This window comes from Osmerus mordax, chromosome 4, assembly GCF_038355195.1.
Source record: "Osmerus mordax isolate fOsmMor3 chromosome 4, fOsmMor3.pri, whole genome shotgun sequence".
Taxonomy (NCBI): Eukaryota; Metazoa; Chordata; class Actinopteri; order Osmeriformes; family Osmeridae; genus Osmerus; species Osmerus mordax.
In genome coordinates this window covers 5,301,291-5,313,241 of record NC_090053.1, presented here as the reverse complement: position 1 = coordinate 5,313,241, position 11,951 = coordinate 5,301,291, and the positions used below count along the sequence as shown (strand labels likewise).

The window sequence follows — 11,951 nt, the reverse complement described above, 5'->3', positions numbered from 1 at the left end:
AAGGTACCGCAGAGTAGAACCTGGTGTTTGATAGAAGCCTTAGAGAATCTAATGATGGTGACCACAGTCTAGTTTGTGTGACACCCCCCCCCCCCCCCCCCCCCCCCCCCCCCTTGTAGAAATCATAGACCACCGTGAGTAGAAAACACCAGAAGCCCTGTAGCGTTCCGCAGTAGTCCCCTCAGAGTAGGGTCCTAGGTAGACAGGCCCTGTAGTGGATGGAGCATCCCGACCCTCCTGGGGGACATGGGGCTCACCGTCGTGTCTGTGTCTGACCCCCTCTACCCTCCACTGGGACTGCCACTGCTCAGGGACAACCCGTCCCGGCCAAGGCCCGTCAGAAAGGTGACAGCACGGAGGAAGAGGAGGAAGAGGAGGAAGGAGAAGAGGAGGAGGAGGAAGGAGAGGAGGAGGAGGAGGAAGAGGAGGAGAAAAAGACAGAGTTAATGAAAGGGAAGAAGGCGGAGGAGACGGAGGAGGTATAGTGTGGGTTCTAGAAGCGAGGTGAGGAGCAGTCCTCCTCCTAGAGATGTGGGAGTGTGCATGCGGGTGTCCCTCCCTCGCTCAGTGGGACCCGCTCGAACGAGCGGCTCCGGCTGTAGACATGGGAAGGTCTTTGTTGAGCCCTTTAGGGGTTTATATGCTTATCAGTGCAGTCTTAGGACACTCACCCAACGTCCCAGGCTGTGTGTTGGATGTTCTTTCCCATGTCGTATTCCCACAGATAGAGAGGAGCAGAGTCCTCGTTTCTGCTGCTGGTGTGACTGTGCTGATTGGCCCTCCACTAGAGCAGACTACATCGCTAAGATGTTACTGTAACAGCCTGGTTGTGCGGGATCTGACCAGTTGTCTAGTATCCAGTAGCTCTGTGTTGTAATGTTAGAGAGCACTTACTTTCTAACATTCATGCGTGAATGCACACACACACACACAGTCAAGTCTTCCAGTCAAACGCACTCTGAGGGCCGCGGGCCGCTTCTCTCGCTCGCTCCCTCGCTCTCTGTCCCTCTCCGTCTCTCTCTTTCCTTCTCTTTGCTTTTTTAAACCCGTGTTGAGTTCCCCCATCAGTCACTCCCAACCCATTCATCTCTCTGTCTCCGTGCTTATTTGCTGGCTGTCAGGTTGAAGGGAAAGCTCTTGACAACCCCCCTCGCCTGCCCCCCCCCCCTCCAGCAGCTGCAGACGCCCAGCGTGAAGGGCTTCGACTTCGCCAAGCTCCACCTGGGCCAGCACAGCAAGGACGACCTCAGGGTGATCCAGGAGCCCGGCCCGCCGCCCCCGCCCCTCCCCTCCAAGGAGGCCGCCACCCCCGAGGGCGGCGAAGTCCCCACCCCCAGGTCCAAGAACTCCTCCTCCTTCCAAGCCAAGGTGTCCCGCAGCGCCCGCAGACGAGGGAGGTGAGTGTGGCTCCTCCAGGTGACCCGATAGTGACCTCCTTAGGGGGAAGACCTCGACCCCCCCCACTAGAACCAGAGAGAAGGACGACCGCGCAGCTACGAAGGAGACGCCTCGCTGAATAATGGATTCCTTTTTACCAAGCATTTTTGTCAGTGCTTCAACAGGGCTGTTTGGCTCTGTTGTGGTTTCCTGCGGTACGCCGATGATATATGCCTGATATACAGTATGGGGGGGGGTTTTCATCTCAGACAGAAACAGCGAGCCAGACAAAGACTTGAATAGATTCTCCATTCACAACAGCTCTCTGATCCGTGGTGAATTATTGATGGAGCAGCTAGACTGCTGTCAGACTGACGAGGGGTTCCTGCCAGGGCAAGGCCGGCCTCAGGGCTACAGTACGCACGTTCACGCCAGAGCGCACCAGCTTCTTAGGTGATTGCAGGGCTTTGAAGGGAAGAATTCCCTGGATGTTCTCAGTTTAGAGCTAAATGAAATGATCAGACCTGCTTCCTGATCATTCATTGTGACTCATTCACAGGGCTGATGTCACCTCATCTTAGCGAGATCCAGTTGGCCTGTCTTTATATGAGAGGGAGGTGAACTATGTGGCTGCCATGACTGAACAGTTATCTGTCAGTGCTAATTGCTTCACTTAACAGCAGATCAGTTCCAATGAAATGTTATAGCAGTGATGAGCTTCTGGCATTGTGCAGTCTATCAGAGTAGTAATGATTAGAGCACAGTATTAATATTGTCATTTTCCCCTCTCTTGGTAGCCAGTGGTCTGAGAGTTTAATAGGAATTTAATTACTCTGTCAGGGGGGAATAATTATAGTGATTACCAGGAAAGTTTATTTCTATGAAAAACAGAAATGTTTCCTTGGGAGTTCAGGGGAGATCTACAGTGAAGAGTGTTACTGCTGATGGTAGACCATTCATAAACTGCTTGTGTGTTTAAAAATGTGTGTGTGTGTTCATCCCGTGTGTGTGTCTCCGGACAGGATCTCCCCGTCGGACGGTGACTCTGTGGTAAGCGACCGCTCCAGTGAGAGGGAGTCGACCGAAGACAACCTGAGAGGCGTGGCCTCGCCCAGCGACAGCAAACACACCCGCAGGGTCCCCATCAATGTTTTAAATGGTGAGTGGCCATGGCAACACACTCTCGCGTCAACTCACGCAATATAAACAGAAAGGGAAGGAGGAGGGGGAGGGGAGAGATGGGAGAGAGGGGGAGAATGGAGAGAGGAGGGGGAAGGGAAGCAACTCAGCAGGAGCGTGGGAGGGGTTATAGGGCATCTAGAGTGAGATGGGTTATGGGGATCTATAGAGAGAGGGGTTATAGGGGATCTATAGAGAGAGGGGTTATAGGGGATCTATAGAGAGAGGGGTTATAGGGGATCTATAGAGAGAGGGGTTATAGGGGATCTATAGAGAGAGGGGTTATAACAGGGCAGCAACAGGAGGGGAGGGAGAAACGGGCAGCAAAAAGTGACAAAGAAGTAAAGGAACGCAGCCAGAGAGGCAAACACAAAGAGGTGGAGACTGGTGGGGATTAGCGAGAGAGGCTGAGCGATGGGACCCGCCTTGGGGAGTGCGTGGGACAGCCTGTAGCTGGGTCCTTAGTGCCACCCTGGGCCCCCGCGTTGCTGCGTGCGTCCAGAGGACCAGAGCCAGAGAGGCAGTGGGCACGCAGGAATGACTCCGGCCTTAACACTCACCCAGACAGCAGTCTGCTCACGGAGCTTCCCGGTCTTTCTGCCCTCCCTCCTGCTGGGCTTAGAGAGGCCAGGAGGCCAAACACTACCACATCCCCAGGAATGTGTTCTCCTGATGACTCACTCTGCTCTGCTCTCTCTCTGTCTCTCTCTCTGTCTCTCTCTCATGTCTCGCTCTCTCCTGTCTCTCTCTCTCCCTTATCCTCCTCTTATCCGTCCTCCCTATCTCTCCCGGCTCTCTGCTGCGCTGTCTCGTTCTGTCTGTGATGATGAGCGCGTTGGAGGATGATAGAGTGCAGGGTAGTCCGGCTCAAGCGCCTGTCTCATTGTTTCGAGTGTGGTATCATTCTCCCCCCATTCTCTTCTCTGTCACCAACGGGACATTTCAAGTCCCCGTTCCCTCGACCTGACTGTCTTTCCTCTCTGTTGTGGCTTTCAGGGAAGAATAGAATTGGTAAGGCTGTTTCTCTGGTCCCGTCGGGCTGTGTGTGACCCCCTGAGCTGCTGCTATATGGTGTGCGTCTTTCCATGGTAGTTGGGAGTCTTTGTGATGCTTTCCACCTTCATCCATCACTGTCTGCCGTGCTGTCACTCATTCACTGGCAGCCAGCGATCCCTCTCAAACAAAGTCTGTGTCTTTGTTTGGAGATAATACCACCCCCTGCTGTCTTGTTTCCAAACCCTAGTGGCGTCCGTATTGAAAATGAGTTTAGTCATGTGGATAAGGATCAATGATGTGTGGGAACACTATCCATTCATGATTCTTCCTTGAGCGCAGAGTGTTTTCTAACAGCTGTGCCCCCTGGTGGGGAAGTTTAGTTTACCCCTTACCCTAGTCCTGAATAGTCTGTTTACCAATCCTAGATACCCTGATAACAATCCCAGTATTAGTCTGGTATTGCAAAATATGTAGTTGAATGCCTCTCTCTGTCTCTTTCTATCTCTCCCTTTCTCTTTTTTTCCCTTTCTCTCTCTTTTTCTCCCTCTCTCTTCTCCCTCTCTCTCTCTCCCCATCTCTCCCCCTCTGTCTCTCTCTCTCTCCCCCGCTCTCCCCTTCCCTCTCTCCCTCTCTCTTCTCCCTCTCTCTCTCTCTCCCTCTGTCTTCTTCCTCTCTCTATCTCTCTCCCCCTCTCTCCGTCTCTCCCTCTCTCTCTCTCTCTCTCTCTCTCTCTCTCTCTCTCTCTCTCTCTCTCTCTCTCTCTCTCTCTCTCTCTCTCTCTCTCTATCTCTCTCCCCCTCTCTCTGTCTCTCTCTCTGTCTCTCCCTCTCTGTCTCTCCCTCTCTCTCTCCCTCTCTCTCCCCCTCTCTCTCTATCTCTTGCTCCCCCTCCCTCCCTCAGGTCCTCCTCCTCTGAACGGCCACGCAAACGAGCAGCTCTCCTCAGCGTCCATCTTTGAACATGTAGACCGGATGTCCCGCCCCCCCGACGGCACCCGGAGGCCGACCAACAAGATCCAGCTCATCGCCATGCAGCCCATGCCCCTCCCGCCCCTCCAGGGCCCCATGACCAATGGCAAAGTGCCGGACCGCAACGTCATGAACAAGGAGGTCAGAACATGTTTTTTTTAAGTTGCCATAGAAACGACTCTTTATTCTCGGCGGGGGGTGGGGGTGGGGGTGGGGGGGGGGGTGGGGGGGCTGTTGGGCCACCTGTAAAAGCCCCTGCCTGCCAGGCCTATCAGCCCGTCTCACAGCAGTGTCTGCGTGTCCGTCAGATCCAGGTGGCGTTGAGGCACAAGTCAGAGATAGAACACCACCGTAATAAGATCCGCCTGCGGGCCAAGAGGAAGGGCCACTATGACTTCCCCGTCATGGAGGACATGGTGGGCGGGCCCGACCCGGACCAGGACCGCCTCTACCACAAGGCCCAGCAGCAGATCGACAAGATCCTGGACCCAGACATACACATCCCCTCGTTCTTCACCGAGCACAGTAAAAGGTCAGGGGTTGGGGTGCGGTGATGTTGCGGGTGGGGGGGGTGAGGAGATGTTAGCAGGCAGAGCAACAGGGTGGTGATGGTGGTTGTTTGTCATGAGGTTGTTGTGAACGCGTACTGGTTCTGTCTCAGTGGGCGGGGGAAACGCTCTCCCAAGCAGAGGAAGAAGCTGAACGGGGGCCTCTCGGACGCAGACAAGGACCGCCTCATCTCCAACGACAGCGACGGAACCTACCGGAAATACCCTGGAGTCAGCAATGTAGCCTATGTGGTGGGTACAGTACACACACACACAAACTTTAGGCTGTTGATGAATGTGAACTAAACAGTCCAACAGGGCAGAGAAGAATGTCTATTTTAGGTCAAGTTGATGCTGATTGAGTCATTACCAAACATGATGAAGGGAGAAAATGTAAAGCAGATCTGAAATAATGTTTGCTTACATTCTTCCTTTCATTTCCTTTCCATTTCCTTTCATGTGAACCTCTCCTCTCGTCCCCTCTCTTCAGTTGGACCCTGACCAGGTCCCGGAGCCCAGAAGCCCCTCCCCTCTGGACGACGTGTTCCTGGGCTCCACCACGTCCCCCCCGGGTCACGCCCCCCCTCCCCCACCCTACATGCCCCCCCAGCCTACTATCGAGGAGGCGCGGCAGCAGATGCACTCCCTCCTGGACGATGCCTTCGCCCTGGTCTCCCCCACCTCCCAGGGGAGCCCCTCTGGCATCACCCTCCCGGGGGGGGGGCTCAGCACCAACGCCCCCAGCTCCAGCCCACCCGCCCGTGGCCCCCGGCCCTGGCCCCCCTCCTACCCAGGCCTCGGCCCCTACTCTGGGGTGAGTAAACGTCTGCCCCCCCTGGCCTCCACTGCCGCAGCTCTGTTGCATACGTCCTTGAAATCCAACAGACTCTGGAGGTGCTTCCATGTTTGATCCATGGGCCGGCTGGAGCACACGGCTCTAGAAGTGCATTTGACCCCAGGGTTCTCTGTGAAGTGCTGTGACCTCGGTCTCACTCTGAGCTTGATGACCTGGAGCCTGGCTCTCTCGCATTGGTTCACAGCTGATCCATGTTTAGATGGGTGCGTTGTAAACTGTCGCTAAACTGTATTTGACTTCCCTTTCAGACATCTCTCCAGGATTTTCCTTTCAGATCCTCTCCACACCATATACACACACAGCAATAAGCCTGCGTTGAGCTTTAAGCATCCCTAACATGCTGATCTGTTAAGAATGGCTCCATCTGTCACTCCCCATGACCTTTAACCCCCCCACAGACCCTCTCAGCTACACTGGACCACTGACAACGCTACATTCCTACACCATAGTGGCGAAGCCAGCCTTGGGCTAGCAGAGACAGCCTTTTAAAACCTTCAGTTTTACACACACACACACACACTTACACACACTACTCTTTAGGAGGCTTAGCATAGGCAGCGTGATCTGAACTGGTTTGGTTTGGTGGTTTAACCAAGGGGCTGAACCCATTTGCAGTGCATCCTCTTGTTAAACATGCAGTGTTGAGGGAAAACACAGAGACACAAACAGTATCAGACTGAGAATAGAAATAAGATAGGAGCGGTTTGTTGTTGGCCTGGGGGACAGACTGCTGTTTCACTAGCGGGAGGAAGTGGGGAGCGTTTGGGAACAGCTGGCCAGCACTGTTATGACGGCTCAGCATTAATCCTGGTGTTCGTTATCTAGTCACACTGATCATTTTAGGACAACAGCAATATTTAACTTTGATTTTGAACCGACGTGCTGTATATGCATCAAAGGGTTTTCTGAATCCTATAGGCATGCCTCTAGCCAGGAGTCAGGTGGCTGAGCGGTTAGGGAATCGGGCTAGTAATCTGAAGGTTGCCAGTTCGATTCCCGGCTTCAGTGAAGGAGAGAGAGACAAGCAGAGAGAGAGCAAGAGAGCGCTCTGGGCTCCATAAAAGCCATTTGCGGTACTTGTTCAGGTTCAGCGCTTTTACATGCTCTGAAAGGTAAGGAGGCAGTCAAAAGAAACTGAAGTTCCTCTTCCCAACATTCTCACCTTGCGAGCCTGCAGTCTAGATGAGTCTGCCTCTGTCCTGCCTCTGGGTTGTGTGTGACGACCCGTGTGTGTGTGTTCTCTCCAGAGGTACGCTGACCTAGGGCTGTCCCCTCCATCAGTCCAAGGCCTGCTACAGAGGTGAGTGTCTGACACAGGACTCGACTGTGCCTCTACTGTGCCTCTACTGTCTACCGCTCTGCTTTCCTGTCATTGCGCGTTAGTCAGGGCCTCTGTGTGTGTGTCTGGTCTGGGTCTATTGGCCTCCTAGCTGGGCTGTTTTCTCCTCGATGCAGCCATGCAGGGACCAGAGGATCAGCCCTCATCAATTATGGAGAAGGATCCATCTTTATTTTATTGGTTTAATGGATCATCTCTGGGGTGCGGTCTCCTTACAGACTAGCATACTGCTTCTTGGGCACCTAAGAGTCCCTCACTTATGTTAATATAACCTTAATGTGTGTGTGTGTGTGTTTCCAGGCAGGGTCTGGGATCCGGCTACCTCCCCCCAGGTGATGCTGCAGGCCCAGGAGAGGGCCTGCCGCCAGACAGCCTGTACACCAGTAGGGCCATGCACCCTGATGACCTGCCCTCCTCCGCCAGGCCTCGGCCTGTCGGGGGCTCCGCAGGTGCGCACCCCGTCCTTGATCGCACGCACAGTCGTTATTACCGGAGGAGAGGAGCCGGGCAGCAAGCCCATTCATGGAGGACAGCGAGGGGGGGATCTGTTGTGTTGAATGGAAGGCAGTCTGGATGTGTGTCAGTGGGTTAAAGCCTGACCCCCGAGCACTCACCTCACCTCTCTGCTGTCAAACTGTCAGCCTGGGAGCTGTCTTTCTGCTCAATTATTAAAGAGGGCTATGTGGGTGTGCACGGCTGCGTGGGAGAGTCACACTGATGTAAATGGACCGTTCTACAGTCTGAAAAGTGGAGGGGGCAGTGCAGCAGGAAGCAGCTTTTGCATGTGTGTGATGGGTTTATTTGTGTGGGGGGGGGGGTTTAGGTGCCCAGCTCCATCACCTCACCCAGGTGGGTCTGTCCAGCCGGATCAACGGCTACGCAGGGGGCAGCAGGCCCCCCCCGGGGCAGAACGGAGGCCCGGGCTGGAGCCCCTATGAGGAGGACTTCCCCAGGCTCGGACCCTCCAGGGATGCCGTGAGTACAACGGACCGGCATCCGCTTCTTCTGTTCTGGTTTTTCTGTGCTGTTTCTTTCCCCTTTCCTTTCCTCAATTTCAACTATTTCCTTCTCCTTTTTCCTTCTCTTCTTCCTTCCATTCTCGGCCTCCCTCAGCTGCTGGGCTATCCTGACTACTTCCCCTCCTCTGTGTTCCAGACCTCCAGGTCAGGGCCCTCGGCCCCCCTGGCCCACCCGGACCCGTCCGGGCTGGGTTACCCCCCCTCCTCTGCCGCGGAGCATTCCTCCCCCCCCAACCACTCCTCCGCCTCCCTCATCAAGGCCATCAGGGAGGAGTTGCTGCGGCTCTCCCAGAAACAGGCTGCCGTGTCCAGCTACCACAGCTGAGATGCCCCCCCCCCGCCCTCTCTCCCCGGAGCCCCCTGGTCCTCCTGACCAAAGCACCAGTCACACCACCACTCTCTTCCTGCCTGCCTGTCTACCTGTTCCAGCCAGCCCAGCCCAACAGTACAATACTTCCCATGGAAGTCCCAGAAAAACAGGCTAACCCAGAAGATGGACTGGTCAACTGGTGGTTGGAGCAGGTTGAACCACAGCAATGGTAACTCCACCAAGTCACTGAGCAGCCAGCGGAGGGTGACAGGATCCTAAGAGGTGTTAGCAGCGTGTGTGTAGCCTCTGGTTCTGAGACTGACCCAGGCTGATGTCCTGCTGAAGGACAATACTGAATCCGTTGCAGTGTACTGGACCAAGAGGCCATGGAAGCAGATGATGGAACCACCTCCTGCTTCCTGCATCCCTGCCAAACCCCGCCCCCATAGATACCTTTCGGTTGTTGTTGTTTTTTTTTTTTTCAGATTTGAAGGGTTGCCGTTTTACTTCTTCACGCTCTTTCCCGTTTTAAACCTGCCGTGTATGGACTGTGGGTTCCGAACATCGTGGTGTTAATTCTCACGCTGCCTTTCGTGTCTGAACATTGTCTCACTGCAGTATGACAGCAGGAATCCCAGCAGTATTACTGAACTGGGAACACGATCAACCTTCACACTGTTACTTCCCTCGCTCGACCACGCAGGTATTTGACAAAGCCCTGGGATATTGTGAATGCGTTACAGTGAGTTTCACTAGGTTAGAGGTTTTGGTGGAGTTTGCTTCCTCCGTCATCCCCTCCCTGCTTCTCTGGTGCTATCTTCTACTCTGCTTCACATTCGCTGCCATGAGCCACCCGATGCCTTGTCTCCCGCCGGCCCAGACAGTAAGAGACATGCCACGCCAGAGATGGAGCTGCCCAGCCCTTCCTGCCTCTTGAACAGTCTGGATACCACCGCCCCCTCTTAGGGCTGAGGCAGAGTGTTGGGCGTTCTAGGCTGGACTGGTACAGAGACAGACAGACTGCAGTACACCTCTACCACTTCCATTCCCGTCTTTAGCAGTGCGGTAGCAGCATGAGGATGAGTCGTGTTAGAACGCCATCCTGGTTCCCAGCAGTATTCCAGTGTTTAGTAGCTGATGCAGTCTTTTCAGTGTTTGTTTCACTGACCAGGAGAAGAGACAGGGGTATTTGTACTGTACTTTTGTTCACAGTTTACTGTAACCTACGTTTTTTTTGTGTGTGTGCTTTTGAATTTATTCTTATTCAATCTCGCCTCTTCTTATGATTCTTTGTGTGTTGTTGCTATTTTTTTGTTTGTTGTTAATATACTTTTTACTGACAGGAACTTGCCCACGCGTTGTGATGCTTTTGGGGACTGAAGTGATATTTTATTTAAATTAAAGTATTGATTTTCAAATGCAGGGTTTGGATAAAACATGAATGAATCTGCCTACCTGAACTGGACACAGACTGGACACTAGACAGTGGCCAGTCCCAAGCGCACAGGAGATCCACCCAGGGGGATGGAGATACTGGACAGTAAGCAGACAGGTAGTAGACAGGAAGCCCTCCTCAGCACGGCTCCTGATCCCTCCTATGTGCCTTATGGACTGGCAGATCTCAACCCAATCCACCCCCCCCCCCCCCCCCCCCCCCCCCTCTGCTGTTGGCTAGGATCCTCTGCTGTGACCAGTGTAGCACTCGCTAACCAAGCTTGCAGATCAAACACTGGCCCTCTGGAGTTGAAGGTTCCCGCTGCTACAGTGTGGCTCGCGGGTTTCCTGACAGGTCTATTGAGGATCTCCGCTGTTGCGGTCGTGTCTACGACCAAGACTAAGTGTGTGTGAGAAACAGAGCCTTATTTGGAGTCTACTGTGGGTTTCGATAGTCTTCTTTGTTGGTTTAGAGGTGGCTTGATTTATTTCACACTGTATGCCTCCCCCTGCTGGTACTGTAACAACACTGCAAGTCCCTCGAATCAACCATGTGCTTTTGTGTTTAGCCATTTTTGATTTGTTCCGTTTTTGTGTGAAGTCGATACGTTGGCTGGCCCAACCATTTATGTGATCGATGTTCCTGCATGTTTTCATTCATGTTAACCTTTTTTAGGGTCTTCTTTGTGTGTGTGTGTGTGTGTGTTGCGCATGATGTTGAAAATACACATGAAGCCCATAACGGATGTGTCTCAACGTAGAGTCACCAGTGCTGTGTCTGTACGACATGGCTCTGATGTCTCTCCTCGCTTCACCTGCTTCCATGCCACTCATCTCTTCTCTCTGGGGACGGAAGTACCTGGAACAACCAGAAGGCGGCGTCATATAACAAGACCAAGCTTCCCCGTCAGCCGCTCTTTCCCTGACCCTGCCTGACCACGGCAGACACAAGACCCCTCCCCCTCGGCTGGTGATGTCATATGTAGCCCAGTATAAGCGTGCGTCCATGCATGCGAGCAGGACCCTGCTGAGTCTGTGTGTAGTTCTACCCTCTTAACTAACCAAACGACAAGGTCCAATGTAATCTGGTTGTCAACAAAATGATATGATATTTCAATGAAAGGGAACCATTCCTTAATAAATCTAAAGCTATGATTTCATCGTGTTAGAGTTATGTTTCGACGGCAGGTTAAGTCCGATGGTAGGTACAGAGGATTGAACTCAGGCCAATTATCAGTAACAATTTCCCTTGTGTTTGATTGGTCCCTAATATTTAATTGCTGCAATTGTGGTGGTTAAGATCAATCAAGGTCACTCTCTGGTCACCCTCACCTGAGCATTTGTCTCAGGTGAGGCAGTGATCACTGACATGAGCCTGCTGATCTAACAGTGACAGGACGTCCAGTCAGTCTAGCGTAGGGTCCTTCTGATGGTTCCTCTGCCGGCACTGTACGACAGCTTCCTCTTAAATCCTGTCAGAAGCCAGAAACCTGCTGAGGCGAGATAGCTAAGGACTCAACGCTGACGAGCTGGACAGCTCAGCAGAGCAGACTGTCAGCTGTCTCGGGTGCCCACACACTGGATCACTGTGCTGCTCCCCTTGGCTGTTCCACAGGAGTTCTTTATAGTTAACTGTATACTGCCTGTCTCTCTGTCTCTATCCAACTCTTTTTCTCCTCAGTAGTTGAGTTGGATCTTTCTCGTACCCTGTGGACGATCTGTATGTCCTAAGCTCTAAGTCTGGTGTCTACAGTTTTACTGCTAGCTTTAAAGCTGTCCGTAGCATGTGACTAATTAACCTGGATAAATGGGAATGTAGGTGTGCCTAGGCGTATACCCCCGCATACCATTATGGCTTATTAGTATCAATTTACTTAATTTTGTAGACTTTCACAACAAAGACAATAGTTAGAAGTTAAATGTAG

The 11,951-nt window shown here is 53.0% G+C and overlaps 1 protein-coding gene across 1 annotated transcript in view; it reads left to right on the top strand.

Moving 5' to 3' along the window:
• Nucleotides 1-8,607, top strand: part of LOC136942349 (UPF0606 protein KIAA1549-like) — a 29,251-nt gene extending 20,644 nt beyond the window's left edge. Inside the window, 11 exon segments of the mRNA XM_067235216.1 lie at nucleotides 1,122-1,157; nucleotides 1,159-1,397; nucleotides 2,400-2,536; nucleotides 4,453-4,661; nucleotides 4,829-5,052; nucleotides 5,182-5,320; nucleotides 5,559-5,882; nucleotides 7,172-7,224; nucleotides 7,564-7,712; nucleotides 8,087-8,238; nucleotides 8,419-8,607. Coding sequence (XP_067091317.1) covers nucleotides 1,122-1,157; nucleotides 1,159-1,397; nucleotides 2,400-2,536; nucleotides 4,453-4,661; nucleotides 4,829-5,052; nucleotides 5,182-5,320; nucleotides 5,559-5,882; nucleotides 7,172-7,224; nucleotides 7,564-7,712; nucleotides 8,087-8,238; nucleotides 8,419-8,607 — 1,851 coding nt within the window.
• Nucleotides 8,608-11,951: the final 3,344 nt, after the last annotated feature.